General features: G+C 48.5%; 1 protein-coding gene across 1 annotated transcript in view; it reads right to left on the bottom strand.

Annotated features, from left to right (window-relative positions):
- Positions 1-23,448, bottom strand: part of LOC119406926 (calcium-transporting ATPase type 2C member 1-like) — a 119,337-nt gene that overhangs the window by 79,458 nt on the left and 16,431 nt on the right. Inside the window, 4 exon segments of the mRNA XM_037673721.2 lie at positions 13,103-13,171; positions 15,913-16,065; positions 18,136-18,244; positions 22,715-22,776. Of these exon segments, the coding sequence (XP_037529649.2) occupies positions 13,103-13,171; positions 15,913-16,065; positions 18,136-18,244; positions 22,715-22,776 (393 nt within the window).

Genomic DNA, 23,448 nt, shown 5'->3' on the forward strand with positions numbered 1-23,448 from the left:
ACAGTTCTGCACATGGTAGGAAGTGGTAAAGCTGTGTTATACAAAACATGGTTGGACAGTGCTGTTGATGACTCAAGATACAGTCAACTGCCAATTTTTTGGACTCCCTAGGGATCACGAAATTGTCCGAAAAATCGGGCAGTCCGAAAAAACAAATTCATGCTTTTTTATTCTGCTCAAGTGGTCAAATCGCCACAGCCACGTCCGATATAGCTTTAAAGGGCCCCTCACCAGGTTTGACAATTTTGAGATAACGAGCGCAATGCATACACTGCGCGTTCACGATCGCGTCTGCCAAAATTTGCAACGCTACGCGCCGCGGAAATGGGTCAAATTTCAAGGTGAACGCTGCTTGCCCTTCCTCTCGCGGGCGCGCGCTTTAGAGAATGAGGGGATGACGTGCATGAGAAAATGGCCTTACGTAGAAGGTAGTGCTGTGGCGTCGCTCCTCTACGTAGACGACTGTGCTCTGACGTCGCCAACAGTAGCACGTCACACTACGATAATTATTTTACACGACGTGTGTAGTTCGTGTAATTTGTTGCTTGAATAGATAATAAAACTTGAGAGAAATAATGAGTCACATAAAGGGAATGTGTGCGTCTTTTTCATTTTTTTTCGTGAATTGCAGCGAGATGCGGGGTTAATGCGCCTCCCTTTCCCATGCGTTCGTGTCCCCATGGTTAGCGCATCGAGCAGACGCCAGCCCTGGAAACGAAACTAATGTTCTGGTGCGTTCGAGCACTCATTATGCTCATTTATTCTACCGCGTCCAAGTAAACGTTAATGCGGCACTGGCTCATGATACCGCCACGCTGGTGCCCGTACAAATGTCGCAACTTTCATGCCCGTCCCGCAGAAACAGGCAGTACACCACAGAGAACGCCGACAAAACGCCCACGGCCACTACATAAAAAGAAAGGTAGCGGCCGTGCAACGCCGCTCGCGTGCTCGGGCTTGCTCGGGCACGTCATGCGCACGTGACCATGCAAGCGCATGACGTGTTCCTGCGTATGTGTCAAGTGAAGAAGGCAGGGAAGGAATTTGGCTTGCTAAGGCTACACGGGGCGAGTGGCAAGGGTTTAAAACTCGCCTCCTCGCATCATGGTTTCGCGCCGCTACAAATTATTGTTTTTCTCAGCTCGTAATGAACCGATTTGAAAAATTCTTGCGGCATACTGCTCTTCATTCGGTACACAACAACTTCCAGCGTCTAACTAAAATTTGCTATGTGGCCTGGTGAGGGGCCCTTTAATGCCTCCCAGTACAATTATCAGGCATTTTGGTGCGCGCCCAGGCTCTCGCAAATACATTCGGTACCTGCCGCGAACCCCGCTTAACTACGTACGTGCCAACTTCCACTGTTGCATCTCGTGATGAGCGCCGCTGATCACAGCAAAGCGCAGAATATATTACGGCTATCTCGCATGAAGTGTTTGTAAACGATGATGCGGAACACAAAGACTGTGGCGGAAGAGCGGACGACTCGTCCGGCTTTCCTCGATGCGTGTGCGCATGTAAACATGCGCACACACATCGCCGAATCACCGCCGATACACAGCATTCGCTGCCGTGTCAAGCCGATCGTTTCTAGTTGTGTGCAGCCCATCGGCAACTAAGCTGACGCCGTCACTTTACTGTTGCTGTATCGTACGCACGCATTTATCATGAAAGGGTTCGTGATGCACACTTACTTCCTGACCGCACACGGGTGCGGCAATGGAGAGTTGGTTTGGTCCGCGAAGGCAACGCGTCTACGCGGCGCACTTAGCGGTCTCGCACAAGGAGGCAGCAAGAATGGTGGCGCGGCACATTTGGGTTCTCGCCTATTAAATGCGTGCAGTACGCATTGTGGGGGAGCACGCGCGCCCATTTCCTTTCCTTAAGGCTGGCGCGATCGCGAACTGACGGCGGGAGCCGGGGGACCACTAGGAGAGGAGCACCGTCGCCCTTTCCGGACAACCCCTTCTTTCCCGCCACTCCGCGCGCCAATCCTCGCTTCCCGGCTCGCGGGAAAGGGAACTCGCCCCGCGAGGGAATCAACCCTCGCGGTGGAGAGGGACACGGGAGGTGAACAAAACCGCCGACCAGGCAGAGAGACGGCCTCTCGTGCCCTGCTGACCTACGAAGGAACATCTCACCGCCCCGAGACCCGCGAGCCGATCATCGACCGAAGGTGTAAGCCATACCCTTTGTTTTTCTACGAGAGCGGACTATCCCTCTACGCGACATTTACGCGTTATTGCTAACGTAGCAATAAAGTGTTGTTTGTTGTGCTAGCCTGTTGCCTTATTCGCCCGAACCCGTCGTAGCTGCGATGACGCGCGCTACGGGAAGGGGACGTTGACACGGTACGACTATTTGCGGCTGGGACCGGAGCTAGGCTTCTGCACCAGCCGTACATAGAGCGGACCCCCTCATCTGGCGCCCAACGTTAACGAATTTGGCAACGCGGCTAGTTTTGTGGACGCGAGCGACTACCGACGCTCCGTCAACGTAGGACAACGGGCATGTCTGAATTCCAGGATTTGTTCATGTTGTCTGATGTCGCGTCGCAGAATGTCGATCCTATGGCTAACGCGGGGGCATTGTTTGGACTTTCCGACAGCGTAAATTTTGGTTGTTTCACGCGGGACAACCAAGGTGTTGCAGCGACCGCGTTAGGAGAGATTAGGCCTACGACGGAGAGCGCCACGCCGGGCACCCCGTCACCTCGCGACGCGAACAGCGAGATGCCACCACATGTTGCTTCGGCACAAGCCGCAGATGTGGTCGCGTCTTCGGGCAATAGTGTGCCCTCGAGCGAGGTACTCTTGCAGAATGCGCTGTCAGTTATGCAGAGCTTAGCCAGCGCGTTGCAAAACACAGCGCAGCCTCCTTCGCAAAGTGCGGGACCACGTGTCAAGGTAGACATGCCTACCTACAGTGGCTACCACGACTGCAGGAGCGCAAATGAGTATCTCGACCGATTGCTCTACCATCAGCAAGCAATGGGGCTTCCCGACGCCGAACTTCTCGCGCGTGTGGTCCCGGTGTCGCTGACAGAGCAAGCGGCCCGATGGTTCCGACTGACCGGACATCGTGCCCGCACGGTAGAAGAGTTCCGCGAGAGCTTCCGCGACGAATTCCTTCCGGCGAATTACGAGTGGCGTTTGAGGAGGGAGTTGGAGCTACGCACCCAGCATCCGGACGAATCCTTGCTGGAGTACGTACGGGCGATGGACGAACTGTATCGCCTCGCTAACCCTCTCGCCACCAACGCGGAGAAAGTCGAGCGCGTTACACGGCAAGCGCACCCGACTTTTGCGGCTCACTTCAGGGGATGCAAGTTCGCAGACCTAGAAGAGCTCGCCGCCGAAGCGAAGCGCATACAAGGGGACATCCTCGCGGCGCGAGCGTACCGCCCGCCTCCACCCGCAGCGCAGTCACTCGAGCCTCGCTGCGCGTGGAACGGTGGCGCGGTCAGTTCAGAGGCGTTTAGGGGTAACGCGTCAGCATCGTTCGCTGATGAGCACGTACCGCGCGGTTGGGAACTGTCAGACCGCGCTTTGGACCCCTACGCTTACGCGCTTCGTACGGCCCGTGCTGCGCCTGCACGTGACGTTCCGCGGCAGGAGCACGTGGTCGAGACGAGCCCAGACGAGCGGCGCAACGCGGAGCGAGGCCCGCCGGATCGTGGCGACGAGCGCCCGGCACGGCGTGGTTTCCGCGGTCCTTGCTACCGGTGCGGCGCACCGGGGCACATCGCCCGCGAATGCGGCCGCACGCCGGGTCAGGAGCGAACACGCGGTTCGGGAAACGCACGACGCCGCCGGTGAACCACGTCGGGCACCGCGCGGCGATCAGTAGTCCTACCGATGCGCTCGGATCACTAGCACCTACGGTCTGTCGCGCAGGTGATGCCGTAGACTCGCCCGCACCGTTAATCGAGTTAACAATAGCTCGAAAGAAGTTTGTAGCACTTTTGGATACTGGGGCAAGCGCTTCTTTATTTGGGGACGAGGTGTTGCACCATCTCTGCGAGAACAATATCCGCTTGAGACAAAGCAACACCACTTTCCGCCTTGCTTCGGGCACAGCGCAATCGAGCGGTGCGGCTAGACTTGTGATCCGCTGGGAAAGACGCGTGAGGCGACAACGCTTTGTCCATCTTCCCGGGTTGTCAATGCCTCTAATCCTGGGTCGAGACTTTCTCGCCAAGTCAGGGATTGTCATTGACATTGCAAGAGGAGGTTACCGAGAGCGCGACGGAGACGCGCTAAAGCTTTTCTCGAAAGCACCCGCATTGACAACGGCATGCCAATCGCAGGGAGCAGCGCGAGTGAGAGAGGAGGAAAGCGCGCAGAGTAAGCGAGTAACCCCGCCAGAACAGTGTGCCGCGGTACAGGGAAGGTCAGTGCACCCGCTTTTGGCAGATGCACACAGCATGCCAGAAAGGGAAAAGATGCAGCTGTCGTCGCTGTTGTACGAGTACGACGCGATTTTCACTGACCGCCCGGGCCGCACTACGCTGGTCAAGCACACAATCGACACGGGTGACGCACGACCTTGGAAATGCAATCCCCGACCGATTAGCTTGGCTAAGCGGAAAGCACTTGACGCCGCCTTGGACGAACTCATCGACACAGGCGTGGTCGAAAGGTCAAACAGCCCATGGGGTTTCCCGGTTGTTCTAGTTCCAAAGAAGGATGATACATATCGCCTTTGTGTAGACTACCGCAGGCTGAATGAGGTTACGAAGAAGGACGCATACCCTCTTCCATCCATTTCATCGTTAGTATCCAACCTAGGCGGGGCGAAGTACTTTACGACGCTCGATGCTAGTCGCGGATATTTTCAGGTCGAAATGGACGAGCGGGACAGAGAGAAGTCAGCTTTCACATGCCACAGGGGACTTTTTCAATTCAGGAGAATGTCTTTTGGCTTGGTGGGGGCTCCCGCTACTTATCAGAGGCTAATGGACCAAGTTCTGGGAGATGCAAAGTGGCAGCACGCCCTCGCATATCTAGACGACATAGTGGTTTACTCGAAAACGTTCGATGAGCACTTGCGCCACTTAAGAGACGTTCTAGAAAGGCTGAGGTCTGCGGGCATCACTCTGAACCCGAACAAAGCTCAGATAGCGGCGACCCGAATAACATTGTTGGGATTCACGCTTGACGAGGGTCGCATTTTGCCGAATAAGGGTAAGCTTGAAGCGATAGTCAGCTATCCGTCGCCGAAAGACATCGGCGAGCTGAGGCGCTTTCTGGGGATGGCGAACTTCTATCGCCAATTCATTCCAGACTGCGCGACAGTGCAGGCGCCTTTGACAAAGCTCTTGAGGAAAGGCGAGCGTTGGGCTTGGGGTCAAGAGCAGGAGGCCGCACTGCGTCGCCTCACTAAGTTGCTGGCTAACACGGCTGAACTGCAGCTACCCGATTTGAACAGGGAGTTTGTGATTCAAACAGACGCAAGCGACCTGGGCTTAGGAGCAATTTTGCTTCAGGAGCATGGAGGTGCCCTCCGACCGATTGCGTTCGCGAGCCGTTCGTTAACGCCGGCGGAGAGGAACTACTCGGTAACAGAGAAAGAGTGTCTCGCGATAGTTTTCGCTCTCCGTAAGTTTGACTATTACATCGACGGAGTGGCGTTTGTTATTGAGACGGACCACATGGCGCTCACGTGGTTGAGGCGCTTGAACGAACCAAGCGGCCGCCTGGCTCGTTGGGCATTGCTTCTGCAGCGTTACGACTTCACCGTACGCTACCGCAAGGGCAAGAACAATGCCGCGGCCGACGCACTATCGCGTGCTCCAGTCCGTCACGAGACTGACCCGGAACGGACTGTGAGCGAGACACTCGAAGTAGCGCTAACGGAAACAGTAGAACAAACGTCAGTTCAAGGCACGAGCGTGAACCACGTAGAGGCTGTTGTTAGCGCGGGGATTGTTTTCAGCAGAAGGGAGCTGTTAGAAGCTCAGCAGAAAGATCCGTTTTGTCGAAAGGTGTTCGACGGGCTCCGGGAGCCGGGTGGCGAGGCCACCGCGCACACGGGGGCAGCTGGTATTGCTGTCGGTGCGGAGCGCTCGGCAACAGCTGGTAATGCTGTGAGCGCGCTGGATTCTTATCTGCTGGATTCTGATGGCGTCCTGCTGAGGTACATCCCATCCGACGATGACACAAGTGAGTCATTCAAGGTCGTTATACCGCGCAAGTTGAGAGGAGCACTGCTTCGCTACTTTCATGACTCGTGCATTGCTGGGCATGCGAGCGGCCCTAAGACTTATGCTAAGTTGTGTCGCCTCGCTACCTGGCCAGGCATGAAGCGGGATGTGATTCGTTACGCCCGTTCATGCCACGTGTGCCAAAGCGTCAAGCCCCGAGGCGGACGACCGCCCGGCCTCATGCAGCCGATCAACAGCCAGACTCCCTGGCAAATCGCGGCATGTGACGTAATGGGACCGTACCCCACAACTCCTAGCAGAAACAAATTCTTGCTGGTGATCACGGATCACTTCACTAAGTGGGTAGAACTTTTCCCCCTTAGAAAGCTGACGGCTCGTGTGATCTTGGATTAAGTTGATGGAGGTTTTCACCAGGTTTGGTTTCCCTGAGCAGTTGATAACAGACAACGCGTCTTATTTTACTGCGAAGGTGTTTGTTGACACGTGCGCCGCGCTTGGCATTAAGCACAAGAAAACAACCACCTACCATGCTCAGTCGAACCCCACGGAACGAGTTAATCGCAACATCAAGCACATGCTTGTCGCGTTCTCTGAAAGGCACAAGGACTGGGATACCTACCTTCCAGAGATCGGGTTTGCGTTGCGATCGACTGTGAACCGCTCGACTGGGTATGCGCCTTCTTTTCTAAACCTGGGGAGAGAACTGCCGAATCCGATGGAGACTGTACTCGCGGATCGCAGTGGAGTGCCAGTGGCGTCATCAGCACGAGCTGAATACGCAGCGCAGTTGCGCGAGAAGCTAGCGGAAGTTTTACGTAAAGCACGCAGTAATCTCGGCACTGCTAGGGCACAACAGAAGGCGCAGTACGACCGCTCGCATCGGAACGTACACTACGAAGTGGGCGATCTGGTGCTGCGACGCCATCATGTTCTTAGCGACGCTAGCAAACAGTTTGCAGCCTCGCTGGCACCGAAATGGTCCGGGCCGTACCGAGTGCGAGAGAAGGTTTCCTCGCTTGTTTATGGGCTCGCGAACATGAAAGGCAAACCGAGCGGCGGACCAGTGCACGTATGCGACTTGAAACGCTACGTGTCACGGGAGGAGCATGGGGACGACTATCAGTCCCCCTCCGAGCCACAGGCGGCGGCTGAGAACGCTCGAAACCGAGTGAAAAGCCCTGAGCCGCGGTACTTCTTGCGAAACAGGCGGAGACAACTCTGCATGTTGGATAAGCAAAAGGGAAATAGGTGCCGCCGGGACGGCTTGGAGAGGAGACCGCCTCCTCACGGCGAGCCCACACCCACATTACGTCGTCGTTGTCGCAGCCCCACCACCACCGGCAAGCATCGGCATGGACGCCTGACTGGAGATCGACCGGTACATCACGCCGCCACTTCCACGCTACCCCATCGCCTCACCGCCCAGCCTCCACACAAGAGGCCCGAAGACCAACGCCAACCCAACTGGGAGAGCCAGCTGCCTCTGGGCCGCAGCCACCGGGACGTGCCAGGGTTGTGTGGACACCCCGATGGCCTATGCTCCCTCAAGGCCACGGCGCAGCACGCCGAAAACCCCGAGCCCCGCCAGACCGGAGGAGCCCGAACCATGCGGGAGAGGCCGCCTGGAACGAAACACTTGGTTGACTCGCTTCTCTCAATCACCAACAACGACCAGCGAGGCGGGGCCCAAGGAGGTGCGGTCCGGACCACGGGGCTGCATGTGCAGGCCAGACCTACTGCAGGAGTGACGGCGGAGGCGGCGACTGGGGAAGCCATGACGCAAGTGGGCACGACAGCGAAGACCGCAACGAGGCCGGTGGTGGCTACTTCGGAGGCAGCGGCGACGCCAGTGGGGGCACCGGCGACACCCACGGCAGAGGGCCAACCGCAGGAGGGCACGGACCTGGACCGATCCGTCCAGGCCTTCCTCGATGAGGAATAACAAAATATTACCTCATGGTTCAGTCTCTGTCGTCCGAGGGCTTTCTTAAGGGGAGGAGGATGTGGGGGAGCACGCGCGCCCATTTCCTTTCTGGCGCGATCGCGAACTGACGGCGGGAGCCGGGGGACCACTAGGAGAGGAGCACCGTCGCCCTTTCCGGACAACCCCTTCTTTCCCGCCACTCCGCGCGCCAATCCTCGCTTCCCGGCTCGCGGGAAAGGGAACTCGCCCCGCGAGGGAATCAACCCTCGCGGTGGAGAGGGACACGGGAGGTGAACAAAACCGCCGACCAGGCAGAGAGACGGCCTCTCGTGCCCTGCTGACCTACGAAGGAACATCTCACCGCCCCGAGACCCGCGAGCCGATCATCGACCGAAGGTGTAAGCCATACCCTTTGTTTTTCTACGAGAGCGGACTATCCCTCTACGCGACATTTACGCGTTATTGCTAACGTAGCAATAAAGTGTTGTTTGTTGTGCTAGCCTGTTGCCTTATTCGCCCGAACCCGTCGTAGCTGCGATGACGCGCGCTACGGGAAGGGGACGTTGACACGGTACGACTATTTGCGGCTGGGACCGGAGCTAGGCTTCTGCACCAGCCGTACATAGAGCGGACCCCCTCAGCATGCAACTGCGCTAGGCCACGTCCACTATCGAGCAGTTAACTGAAGATGCTTATCGTAAGGGTTGTCAGCGATTAAGCCGTACTGGCACGTTTGCCAGCAGCTGCCATCACGCCTCCGTGCATTTCCGCTGCTTATTCGTAACATCGCCGCACGGCGCCGCGATAGCGGCCCCTTTGAATTTCTGGTCTGCTTCACCTCATAACGCTTCGGCATTGTGGCAAAGCTGACTTTCGGACTCTGCTACTGTCTGAAACAGATCGACTCGCGAAAGCGCTGGTTCGAACCTACGAGATGATAGACGCGGCAAAGGTGGGGGCTTCAAATAATGCCTTTCGGACCTGCAATTTGGGCAGAAAGTCTGAAAAATCGGACGCACAATAGCTTCAGCGTCCGAATTTTTGGACGTTCTAATACATTGGAGTTTATGGGGCTGGTGACGGTGCCGCGAGAGCGTCCGTATTTTCGAGCATGTCCGGAAAATTGGGCGTCCGAAAAATCAGCAGTTGACTAAAATGATTATGGCCATAATTTGCAAGTAACTATCATGGAACGGCGCAATGCAAAGTAGCATCATTCAGTAAAATATCTGCAACATAAGCTGCACAACAGGTACGTAGCATACACGTGAAGGCATACCGGGTGGCATAATTTGGAACTACAGCGACCCATTTATTCCCCAAGATAGATGTAGGGAACGGACAGAGCAGATTGAGACCAACATGAAAAAATTGTTAGACCAGGATGTCGATTGGCTGCAGGCAGCCTGTAGGCATGGTAGCTAAGGTCTTGTGGCACTGACATTGCCACAAGCATCAAGATAATGCTGAATAAAGTGGGCGAGTCCTGGCCAGAAAAACTGACAGCAAACTTAAATTCAGAAGACCTCCAGATTTAATGCAGTTGGCACATCACGAAATTCGTGTAGAATAATTGAATGCAGGTGCTTCAATATGAACAGGAGCAGTTCAGCGCCATCATGAAAAAACTGCGCAGACAGAGCACATTATCTTGGAGCACAAACGTGTAATGCGTATCAATGCGTCGGGAGGTCCCGATTAAAGGTGATTATGAGTGTCTGCAAAAGGGCGTCATGACTAAAAGGTGGATTTTTAGGCATTAAAAAACCTCGTTTTAGGCAAAAAAAATAGGCAGGCAAAACAACATTTTAAGCTTCTAAAATTGTAAATATAGGCACAATAAATTTTCACATAATTGCAAATAACTTCAAACATGATGTGCGCGACCTCTATCTACAACAGGAAAACAAGAATGTTATTGCTTAAGATGGCACAAAGGCATCAATAGTTGAACATAGCCGGGCAATTGTGCTTTGTCACGCACGGTTCGCAGAACACGGTCTGTCCCGTGTTCTGCACGGTGAGTAAGTATCCACTGTCGAATTAACACACTCCTGGGTGTTTTTTCAGCCCGACTAAGAAGGGCAGAGCAGGAGCAGGTAGCCAGATCGCTAAAAGACCAGAAAGGGGGGATTGCTCCTATTGTTATGGTAGAATTAGCGCAAATACCACAATGAGAGAATTCGCTAATTGCGCTAATTCTACCATAAGAATGAACCAACTCGCCCAACAAGTCACTTTACTGAAGTTTCCTCCTATTGGCTGGGTCGAATTGTGTAGAGCCAATTTCTTCCCTGGCAGTGAACCACTGGTTAACACTGGTTTGTTCGGGGGTTTCAGCCCCCCCCCCCCCCCCGCCTAAACTTTTCAGTTTTGCATGTGTATATACACGCACACATACAAACGTATGCACGAACATGCATAAAGTATGGTTGAACCCCCCACTCCCCCTTTCGAAAAAAATTTCTGGCTACACTACTGCAGTCAACACCTTACAAAAGAAATTACAAAAACAAAAGCCGCGTGCACATCACATTTTTCTTTCTTCTTTTTGAACACGAGTGTTTTATGCCGGGGTCCACCTGGCTCCACTGACGTATTTCCGTCATGGATATGACGCTGAAAAATATAAAGACTAACAGCTGGCAAAGAAAAAAACTAGAAGGAAACGTTCCCACACTGGGAGTCGAACTTACGACCCCTCGCTCCGCAACGCGCGGCTCAAAACGATTCGGCCACAAGCGGCATGTTCTCTGTTTTTGCTAACGGCGAGCTGTTTATATACACCATTTGCCAGTGGCAGTACTCGGAGATCGGCGGTACAGCGTGTTTTCGTTATCACTAGCGAGATGGCGCGAAGGGCTCGAAGAGCGCGCTTTAGAAGTCGTCCCCCACGCGGATTAGCGCATGCCTCGACAGGGCGTGGTCGCTCGTGCGAGCGCTTATCTTGTGATCTCGGCGGTTTGTACGTCTTGTGCTCCGCGCACAAGTTTCCGTTGAGAGCACGAAGGTCACCTCGCTCACTGAAGCGGCCGCTTTTGCGAAAGGAGCACGCTGCCCACACAGAAATAAGTTACAACTGTGACAGTTCGCGCTCATCCTGCGTATGTTTGTTCTGTGCGTCCTTTCTGTATGAGCAGCGCATTAAAAGTTTCGAGCGGCTTGCCGTTCTTTGCGTAGCATTACAATTGATGCTGTAGCATTCATTCCTTTGCGCTTGGGGTGAAAGAATGCACAACAAACACTCAACTACGTCTGTGAAGACATGTTTCACTTTCGTGTAAAACCGATTCCTATTACAGAGGGATCAGCCATGTTTTTTGCTCTTCACTCTCCTTTCCGCTAACGACTCTCCGCGGTCTCACATTTGCCAACTCGCGCCATGTCTCTGCGGCGGCAAATGCTGGATGGTGCATCCCATTTCACTGCTGCTAGCGGTTGTTTTCCGGAAGTTGGCTTAACTAGAGGCCTAGGTTGAACCCCATAGTTCCAAACAGTCAATGTTGTGCAGTAACATAAATAATGGTCTCAAACTGCACCCGGGAGCAAAACTTGAGGCTAAATAGTGTTCATATAAGTGCCAATTTTTAAAATAGGCATTTGTAAGCATTTAGGCACAAACGCCAAAAATAGGCATTTATCAGCACTTAAAAACACTTTAAAAGCCCTTCTCAACCTCCAATTCATGCTCATATATCAAAGTGGCTGAATAGGAGCGCAATGAAACAAATAGGCATTTGCCTAAAACCCGGTCTCTAGTCATGACATTGCTCAGTGCCAATGTGGAGAAGCTCACAGATGGACAAGACCCAGCCTCGCCGATGTCAGGCTTGTCAATGGGATATTGAGAAAAACAGTAGATGTTTTAGTGAAGGAGGCCAGACTTGCATGTCACCGAGTATGATAAAGATAATTTCTGGGGTTTTACGTGCCAAAACCCCCACACAATCATGAGCAACGCCATAGTTAGGGACTCCGGATTAATGGTGAAAACTCAAGGCTCCTAATACATGTGCACCTTAATCTAAGCACACAGGTTTTCTTGCATTTTGGCCCCATCAAAATGCGGCCATTGAGTCTGGGAATTGGAACCGCATCCTTGAGCTGACCAGCACAACACTTTACCTGCTAAGCTACCATTGTAGGTGTCACAAAGTAAAACACGCTTGAAGGTGTAAAGGCCAGTGAGAGCCATCCCACGGAGTCTTTCAACAATGACAACTAGCAGAGGGCATGATGACCAGTAATCACAGAAAAGGTCAGCTGTACAAGTAAGGGCGAAATTTTTCAACTGCCCAGACGTGTGAAAGACACTCCTGCTCTGTACAGTTAAATTTCACTGTTGATAGCAGCCCGCTAGCATATGCAATAACATGACCAAGGCCTCACTGTCGTTAAACCAATACCGCTCAATAGGCAGTGTTGTGACATGGGGGACTCAATGAAAGTTGCAGCTTTTGACAACCCCATGAAAAAGGGACGTCTTTCTCTAGAAAGTCAGTGAGTGGCCACACTATTGTCACAAAGTCACTGACAAAACATCAGAAAAAGGAGCATAGTCCTATGAAACTGCAAACACCATTGGCCTAGTAAGGAACTGGAAAGTCTGTAAACAGACCTACATCCGGGTCTGGCCAGACACATGTAGCATCAATGAAATGACCAAGGAGGTTAACTGGAGTGTAAAATGGCACTCAAATGGGTCAGGTAGAGACAGCTTTAATGAAAGTAAAGCCACTAAAGGTGGCTTTACTTTTGTTAACATAAGTTACTTCCTTCTTTTGTCCCACTTTCAAGAGTTGACAGTCCTGTGTTTTAGCTATTTTTCTGGCTGCTTGACAGAGTCACATTGAGTCATCATTTTTGCTATCTTGAAAAAAATAAAGCCAGACTCATAAAAGTAGATTGATGTGTGCATTAAATTGGGACTGAAAAAGTATTAAATAATTTTGAAGCAGCCTTTTCTTAAGTGCAAAGCGAGCTAAAATCATTAATGCAAAGTTGCATCTCACCTCTTCCGCTTGCATCATCTTGAATATGTCCCCAAACTCAGATTTTTCTCCTGTGTTTATCACAATGCCCTGAAATAGAATAAATACAAAGATGGGCTAAATTTTAAAAAGTCTTTAGGTTTTCCACAACATGCTTGCTAACTGAGAAGAATATGACTGACACAGTAATAGTTATTGGCCTCTTCAGTAACCCGAGTATATCTGTGATGAAACTAACAGAAAGATGATGTTCGCAATGCCCACGAACTATAGGTGGCGCGCCGTGCTTTTCAAGATGGCGCCAGGAGGAAGGTCAACCCATTTGTTAGCACAGGAACAGATAGTACGTGTGGACGTACGGCCCGTGCCACTTTCACCGGATGAAGTCATGAGCTGCGCTGAATTGGATATGAGACTAAAATACTTTCCCAAACCATGGAAAGTGCTAAGTACTCACCACCTGATTATTTGCTGCGGTGTGAAAGATTATATTTCAGCTCCGTTACCGTGCATAATGATGCTTTGCGAAATCCCGTGCGTGCTACATAAAACTGCATGAACTAAAATTGACGTATGAGCTGATTGGCACTCCGAGGTAGTACGTACTGAGCCTGCCTGACGGATTTGCCGCAGTAGTAGGCCGCCAGCGAGTAGCGCCTTCGCTGCTGCACGGGACCGCACATTTAACGTGGTGATGGTTTGCAAACATAATACGCCGTCGTCATTACTTGCGCAGTCGGGAACGCGGAGTTACGTCTTCAACGGAACACAAGCATTTAACATCCCATTCAGTAGCGCTTGTGTCACAGCCATGCTGAGACTCTAGCCATGTGCAATTCAGTTCAATAGCATGTTGCAGGCTCGATCAGCATGATCGAAACATGAATATAGAAAAGAATGCAGACGTATCCTTTTCGCAACGTCGAAGAAGTTAGCCAAGAGGCGTGGATTATGGCCGTGACTGCACGTTCCATCTCTCTAACCATTTCGGTTCGCTGGTCGAGCTCAAGCATATTAGTGGCATCGCGGCACTCCATAATATCCACAATAATTGTGATACATGCAATGCACAAGAGGAACTATGCTTTTATTTTGATCTCGCTCAAGGATATTATACATTTAATACAATCAAAGTGACTTATGAGCGTGAAAGAACATTAACGCATGAGGGGACGTGAAGTGCAACTCGCTCCTCGTGAGTTAGCAGCTGATTGTTCATCGTCGCTGTCACTCTCGGTGCTTTCACAGTCTTCTACGTCCAGTGAAAAATCCTCGTCGTCAAGATGGTTTCTTTCAACATCACTGCTGAAAGCAATCTGAAGAATTTCCTCCGCCGAACGACTTCGACCACTCCGCGTCACCACGTTTACAATTAGAGAGATGTCTCGGCGCGGAGAACATTTTGCTCTCAGATCGGTCAACGAGCAAATCGCTTGCAGTGTGTTGCCACCTATCAACAAACATACAAAAACAAGCGGCACAGCGCTGACTATGAAACCAACACACTGGTGAAGGACGGCGTGGAAAGCGTCCACTCCACGGAAGGCGTCTAGCAGACGCGTCCTCGAATGATTTAAACGTCGCTCGCACGATTCGTAACAGTGCTTTGCTGACAAAGGATAGAGGCCCTATTTTAATGTATTGACAACTTGAGATCGCTCAGTTTTACAAGAGCATATCACGAGCCTGCGCGACCTCCCGCGTACAGTGTTATGGGATTCATGCACTACAAGAAACACTGACCAATGCTATATGCAAGTAAAACAGGGTGAGCTTCAACTGAATATGTCAGACGATAACATTTAACTAACCTACGTGGCTACAGAAAGCCTCCCGAAGCTGATAGTATGTGTACACTGTGGGCTAGCATTGAAAGCGCGAGTTGCCACGTATTTTCACGAAAACTTCGCGTCTTGCAAGGACGAATCAGATTTCTCGTGTCACGGAGGGCCCGGTTTGTTCACTGATGCAGGGAACATGCAGAGTCGTAGTGTTCCTTCCTTGCCAACGCGTTAACACTGAGGTTAGCACAGCCGAACAATGGATCGACTGCGTAGTGCTGCCATTTTGTCGTCTACTAACCCTCCTCGAGAGGACGCTCCTAAATTCTGCTTGGTGGCGCGACAGTTTATGGGCATTGCGAATAGTTACCCAACCTTTATAATATCTCTTTAACCACAAAAGGATTTGGTCCAGAAGCTGAATGATGCATTGAGATAAAGTGATCCAGTGTTATTTCTATTGACACAACACACAAAGTGCAATTAATATGCTTGTAATGCAGACTGTTTGAAACTTATTTCATAGTGCCAATGTTGCTACATAAAAGCACCTAGCGATGTGGCACATTTCCAGATATTGCACTCCTCCTTTGATGCTATAACAATTTTCACCCATAACAAGTACTTTTATCAGAAACTATTTGCTTGAGTCGTTCACAATATGCTGTGGCAATAATAAATGCTGGAGTTTTACGTCCCAAAACCACGATATGATTATGAGGGACGTTGTAGTGGAGGGCTCCGGAAATTTTGACCATCTGTTCTTTAACGTACACATAAATCTAGGCACACAGGCCTCGAGCATTTCACTTCAGTTGAAATGTGGCCGCTCCGGCTGGGATTCAATACCACGACCTTTAGGTCAGCAGTCGGGCACCATAACCACTAGACCACTGTGGCGGGTTCACTAGGCTGTGAATATTTATCAACTGACATAATGAGCATAACGCTCAAGTGATGCAAAAGCAAAACTGTCTGACCACTTGGATGACAAATGGAAGCAATTTTACTATGACAGAGCTTGATAAGAAAAATAAGGGCAATTCTAACCCTGCCATTGCCGTAACGAACAAGTGTCCCCATAAAGGCCAGGTTGCGCTTGGAGGCAATACCATTGCCTGCTTTCTCCAGTGGTGCAGTCACCTTGGCAGCTGGTTCAGTTTCACCTGTGAAACTGCTCTCATCAATCATTAGGTCGACAGCCTGCGCAGAATTGTAACAAATTGTTCAAGTTAAGGTTCTTTCATAATATTTGAAACAAACTGCCACATGTAGCTTGCCAAGCATGGCACTCAGGCACACATTTCACACTCTACAAAGTTTACGTAACAGCAATGCTGAAGGTCACAAGTTCTGTACTAAGTTCTGCACAAGTTCTGTACTGTCAGCGCTGTGTTTCCGTTTCGCTTTTCTCTGTCCGTGTGTGTGGTTGCGCTGCTGGTAAATATGAAGTACAACCAACTGGCCCAAGTTTCCGTTTTATTTCTGTACTAAGGGTCTTAATCCTTTCATTTAATGCAAATAATCAAAAGACAGAACATCAAAATTTAAATGCAGGCGAAGTCACACAGCTCTGCATGAAGAGTACCTATACACTGCCGCAAATAATATACACCTTGCACCTGCATAACAAATGCAGTAGCAAAATATGAGAAAGTCTCCATTAACACTAGTTTTTAGTTTCTGGAAAGGCTCTGTTAATATTAGTTTATAATTCCCTCTTCTAGTCACATCTAACCACTGCCAACTCACCTGGGGTACAACATTCTCTAATCTACTAAAAATTCATGTCATGCAGAAGCGATATATATGTAAGGTTTACAATACTGGGTATAATGCAACAACCGCAGGCTTTTTCCATAAAAACTAATGGTATTACAGCTTACAAACTATACTATTATCACTTGAGCTTTAGATTTAAAAATGAGTTGGACATAATATACATAACGTGAATACTTTACCACATTCACAAACAAATGAGCACCGTTATACCACTAGAAGTCATGAGCATTGTAAAGTTGTCACGTGTTGTTTAGATACTGGCATGGAATGCTTGTTTTATTCTCTACAATCATCATCAATCCATTATTTTTATTTATTTATTTCTTCCTATAAGACAACTGATTCCACTTATGTTAGCGTTGTGTTTTCCCTTTTTTTTTTTTACTATCTTGTTTTACTTGCCTTCTGTACTGATCATAAGTTTTCATTTGTTTATTGACTGCTTTTCATTGTTGTTGCCCATATGCCAATCATTACGTGAGACTGAAGAGTCAAGCCACCTATTGGCAACCTTTTTTTTTTTTGTCCCGCATATGGTGGCGCGCCCTAAGAATGCTGACGTTACGTTTTCAGGGGGGAAGGCCGTGTCTCTTTCGCTCGCCGTGGTCAAGGGAGGGATAAAGAGCAGGCGCCGCCCATTTTCTTTGTTCGTTGCAGTAGATATTGACCAGCACGTTAGTGGCACGTCAGTCTGGGCTGTAATCAGCGTTGCTGACAGATTGGTGAGGCTCCATACAATACGCGTAAAGCTAGCCTGGGATGTAATCAGAGCACTGATATATCAGTGAGGCTAGTGGCAATCGCGAGTTAGGACAGTCTGGGCTCTAACTTTGTTAACAAGTAGAAGAGTGAGACTATATCTGTTCTGCTTTAAACTCTGTATCTTCTAAGTTGAGTTGTATGTATCATTTCGCGTTATCATAAACGACTTCATTCATCTGACCTCCGCTGCTGCCTGCGTGTGAGCTCATCATCACTGCTGAACACCATCCAAGATCTCCGTGATCAACGACAAAGAACCATCGAAAACTTTACTCACGCTTTATATGTGTATTTGTACATGGTGTAAATAAAGAACTGATATGAATACGATCAAGTAGTCTGGCTGAAGTTGTCAACAATGTGAAGAGTAATATAGCAGCAGCAGTAGCCAGTAAATAAGTAACCATTCCTTTGCATTACAATATGGTTCTGTCACAAAAGACAATAAACATTGAGTAGAAAGAAAAAGCTTATGTCCCTCATTATTTTAAGTTCCTTCTTGCTTCAGTACATTTCCTCTTCCAAGGATCTTTGTTCACATGAAACTTCAAAGAAAATACTGATATCTCATATCCATTGATGGTGTGGTGTTTATAACATGCTCACTACTTGTACCACTTTGAAAAGGTAAAGACAACTATGGTGCCTGAACACACAAGAAGCATTACCTACAATACTGTTTTCTATTACTCCAATTACACAATAACACAATTCTCACACATTACTCACACTGAATAGTCTGATGTCGGCAGGCACGCGATCTCCTACATTAAGAATAACAATATCACCAGGCACGAGATTCTTTGCAAGAAATGTTTCAGCTTGGCCCCCTCTTAGGCTGCAGAAGAAGAAAGAATATATATTGCATTATTCACTAAAAACAAGCCACTGATGCGAGTCGATCAAACAACCTCAGCTAACACCTCATTTGTAACAGCAAATCAAACTTTCGTTGGAGAAATTATCAGTCACACACTTTCCAGTGGAAATATTTATGTCTAGCTATAGCAGTAGTGTCATGTTTTTGAATGACAACTAATATATGCACACATGCATGCTTATGCTTTAGAGTATCCCAAAAATGGATTTATGGGTTTAACTTATCTATATCTTTTCACTGTGAAGGGGCATAGAGTGACTTCAACTCTGCAAATGCCTATCGTACAGGCAATATACAGCAGGCTCAAAGGCTGGGTGGGCGTGGATTGCTAAGGTTCATTCAGACAGTCTTTCCACACGTCTAACGCTCTCTTGGAGATACGTTGCCTGCCCTGTTTATCAAACCAGCATTTGAATAATTGCAGGGGTTTAACGTCCCAAAACCACGGTATGGTTATGAGGGACGCTGTAGTGGAGGGCTCCGGAAATTTCGACCACCTGGGGTTCTTTAATGTGCACCTAAATCTAAGTACACGGGCCTCAAGCATTTTCGGCTCCATCGAAAATGCTACCAGCATTTTGAGAGTGAGCATTAGGCATCATCGAGTGGGATTCATTTCTGTTGGCTTGTGTGCACATGACACTAAGCTTGTTACTTTAACCAGTAAACAAATTTTTACTGCAACATATATGAGGCTGATAACTGCAAACCTTTTTGTTATGCACTTGTACAATACACTGCTATAAATATTGATGCTTCCAAACAGAACTGTGACATTTTTATTGCGGTCTTATTTTGTGGTCTACATGGTGCCCCATCAGCACACCATCAATGACGTGGTAGTGCCGAACTGAGGGTGCCTGTACGTTCATTTCCATGAAGTGCAATGTAGATGACGAAATGCGATGTAAGGCATAATCAAGCAAGGTGAAAGGTGCTTAAATTAATTTCTACCTGTATGGTAGCGTCAAACTCACTCATTATCACAGCACAGGAGTACTCACTCATTGCCACACATGTAGATATGTTAATAGTGCATCACAACGCCAATGCACTCTTGTGCATATTCTCGTGTGTCACACGAACTTCACACGATACTCAAGTGCTATAGACCCTATTCATAATTGTAAAGCTAGCTTTTATAATTTCAATTTCATAAAGATAGCTAGCACAATTGTAAAGCTAGCAGTATATGCAGTCTGCCCAACTAATGGTGGCTAGCCACTTACTGCAAACAGCACGTTTAAGCGTGGTTTGCTTGCGCTATGACATGGAAGTGTAGACTCAGCTCTCCTGACATAAATATGCATAATAGACAAACCCCAGCACGTGCAACTAGGAACTCAGCCTCCACTTGAAGCACGACAGGTGCCGCCATTATACTCCACTTCACACATCAGGTGCAACACTGGGGAAGCTATGCAAGAAGTTCGGTCAGCAGAATGTATAACTACGCGTGTCTCGTGGTCGGCTTTTGTCGTAAATGCTCGTGCGAGCCGAGCACGAGCCTGTGTGTGACGTGTCGCGACAGGCTGCAAGTGAAATAAAAAAAAACAAAAGCAGCTAGACGCTAAGCGATCCAGCTGCATAATAACAGACGTCTAACATTGTTTGTTTATTTGTAAGGACCAAAACATCTTCAATTACTAATCACTGTAAAAATGACAAAAAAAATCTTTTCTGGGTGGTAAGAACACTGAACTATTTCTTAATGTGAACACATCTACAGCAAGAAGTCTTGCTAGCCTCCACAGTGTTGCACCAGATGTGTGGAAAGGGGGTAAAGCTGAATGAATATGCAGCGCAGGGAAGCACACTTGCAGATTACGATAAGGGTTTATCGTGTAGAATACAAGCAGACTGCTTCAAAATTTAAAAAAAAAAAAACACCTTGTTGGTACAGTTTAGGCTTACGTGGTTGATACAACGGTGTTGTGATTGAAGGATGTTGTTTTAAAGGGACACTAAAGGCAAATAACAATTGATGTCAGAGTGAAAGCCCAATGTATGACAACTTCTAAAACGGCAATATTATCAACAGCAGTGCCCTACTTACCGAGAAATTAAGCTAAATGTATTACATCACGAGCGCCACGAGTGGGACATTTTCGAAGTGATTCCGATGACGTAGGGAAGTCGGCCTACAATAAATCGCTAGTAATCAAACTAACAGCAGTAAAAAAAGAACATTCCGAGCATCAAAAGACGTAATAAAATGCTGTTTGTTCGTTTTCGCTTGATTCATGGAAAACAAAACCTCCGTGGCGTTGCCATGGGGAACGGCGCGCGTGGTTCAAAGGTTCCGTTTTCGCCGAACTGTGCCTTGCCCGTCTCAGTGGTAGTTTCGGGATCGCGTACTGCCGTGCGTGTTTTGCGCGCTCGTGAAGGTCGCTCTGACAGAAAGTTCGACAAAATGCCGCATGCGTGTGATAATGCCGGACGCCCGAATAGTGCACAACGCCAGTGCTGCAGCAAGGAAACCGGTGTGTCTTTTCACTGGGTGCCGCGGAATGAACCCTTACGCTCGAAGTGGCTTAGTGTCATGCCATTGCGCCAGTGTGCTAAACAGTCAAAACCTCTGCGTGTGTGCTCGCTGCACTTTCGTACTGAGGATTACGAGACCAACCGCAACTTGATGACGGCTTTGAATGTGCCCATCCGAGCAAGTCTTTGCCGCAGCGCCGTTGTTGCTACTGTGGGTCCCGCTACTTCCGCTCGGCTGCTACTTGTGTCGGCGGCCGCGCAGTAAAAGCGGGCAACGTTGGGCATGGCAGCAGTGACGTATGAGAGTCGTATTTTCAGGCGGGAGATTTGAAGCGCGCTAACGCGATGCGGACCACTAAAAACGTGATTTTATTTCAAAATAAGCACTTCCTTGGCACAAAACCAGCGCTACGAGGTTTCTGGACCGTTATTTCAACAAACAACGTCGACTTAATATTTGTCTTTAGTGTCCCTTTAAACTATGTGGTGACCTTTGATGATTATTTGCGCACATCAGTGTCAGTACATGAAGCTTTTGCGATTTCCCGTGCTGCCGGCCACCCCACTGCAAGAAGTGGTGCCCAGGCACAGGTAACTGTGCCCAAGCGGGACGGCCTCAATGGGCAGCAGTACATTTGAGCTTTTGCACAAATGGTGATTAGACTTAGGACTGGTAAGCTCCACCTGTCGAGCAATGACAATTGATTTACAGGCTCATCAGCATCAGCTTAATTCATAATATCCTCTGTTCAGCATGTAGTGACTAGCCTTGGGACACTATTTAACTACAGAGCACTCGAGTGTCTGCTCTCATGCCACTCAAAATATCACTACGTACATTGAGTGCCTGTCTTCTCTTCCTTCAGAGCACCACAACACCAACGTGAAGGAATGGCCTGCATATGTTACAGACCATTCCCACACATTGAAGAACATGCCACCATGAACAAGGAAGAATGCTACAGCAAGGCAATGAAGACTATCACTGTACCGCTTGTGTTGTTCCACCATCTTGGCTGCAGCTCCTTCTCCCTTTACATATTTTGTAAATACACATTTTTTTTTTTATTACTCTTACCCCCGTTACAATATGATGAAAAACCTCGGCAAAGATTATGCAATTTATGTCTAAATGCAGCAAGATTTTCGTACGAACTGGAACTTAACCAGAATGTTGTGGTTTTCTTCCAGAACTAAAAAAAAAAATAATAAGGATCTTCAGTCCAGACTCACTCCATCCTCTGGCACTTTCTATCTATCCATTAACTACATCTGGAAGCAAGTATGCGTCAAATGCCCGCATAAGCGATTGAAGTTTGTGACCTTCAAGTAGCCTCCCAACGATGAAAACTGCTATTGTGGCTGAAATGAAGATTCACCTCTGCCAAGTGGTCAGCATTAATCTCACAATGATATGTAAACTGAAGTATGTACGATATAGATGCAAACTCCGAACCTTAAAACTGCTTCTAGCAGATAAAGTACCCCAATTATACATCCTATCCATATAATACATTTCTTTTAAGTCGAGCTTTAGAGCGCGACAATAAATTTTTGATTGGCATTCTTTAAAGACCAAATTATGTTTCATTTTACAGAAAAAAAAGGTTACTACAGTTAGACCTCATTGTAATGAAACCCTATCCAACATGAAAGTACTTTCGTTATACCCAATATTCGCAATGAGCTTACATGCTAATATTGGTGTAAAAAAATCCAATCAGGTATATGCAAACAAAAAGTGTCCAAGTCAGCAAAGGTTCTGCTCCGATTGCTTTTTTTTTAAAGAGAACAAGTAATAAGCTACACTTTGTTATTAGCTACGGCCTAGATTAAGGCAGGCAGTTCTCGAAAGTACTAATCGGGCACATTAACTCACTCAAAACAGCGCCATCCGCTGTCAGCTGCAAGAAAAACTTACCATGCATATTAAATATAACTCACCAATGGCAGGCTGGGGGCACTAATTTATTCAGCTCTTCAAGTGACTTTTCTGAACGATATTCCTGCAATGAAATAGAACAAGACAGATATAAACAGTATGCGGAACTCCAGTGAGAAAAGTATTTATTTATTTTCTTACTACAGCATGGTCAAGCTCTTTGACAAAGGCTGAAGCAAATGAATAAGCAAACACTCATGAAGCTCAACAAAAGCTTGCAAGAATAAATCTCCACACATACTACTGTAAGTGATACTTTCCTGCAGTGAAATATTGAAAGTACAATTCACAAAATTTGATTAGCGTAATTGCAACCACAGTTAACAAAGGAAATCTTCCAATACTACATCACATCTTTTTCACCACAGCTGCACGGAAAGGAAACTAGGAATTTCAAGACACCCACACTATATATATATATATATATATATAAAGTTAATGAGAACTAACAGAAAATATTGCCACGGAAAGAAGAAGGGAATGTTATTTGTAGTAATTAGGATATAAATGTCAAGAAAGTAAAGTGGACGAAAAGATAACTTGTCGCCAGCAGGGACTGAACCTGCAACCTTCGAATAACACATCCGATGCTCTACCACTGAGCTACGGCGGCGGTCATCCTTCTGTCCACTTTATGGGGTATGTATGTGCAGTTAAACCTATAGGAGGAGTGTTAGACAGCGCCGATCGCAGCCATGGCGTCAAGTGTGGAACACTCATTTTCTGCCTGTTTCTG

Source organism: Rhipicephalus sanguineus, chromosome 1, assembly GCF_013339695.2.
Source record: "Rhipicephalus sanguineus isolate Rsan-2018 chromosome 1, BIME_Rsan_1.4, whole genome shotgun sequence".
Classification (NCBI taxonomy): Eukaryota; Metazoa; Arthropoda; class Arachnida; order Ixodida; family Ixodidae; genus Rhipicephalus; species Rhipicephalus sanguineus.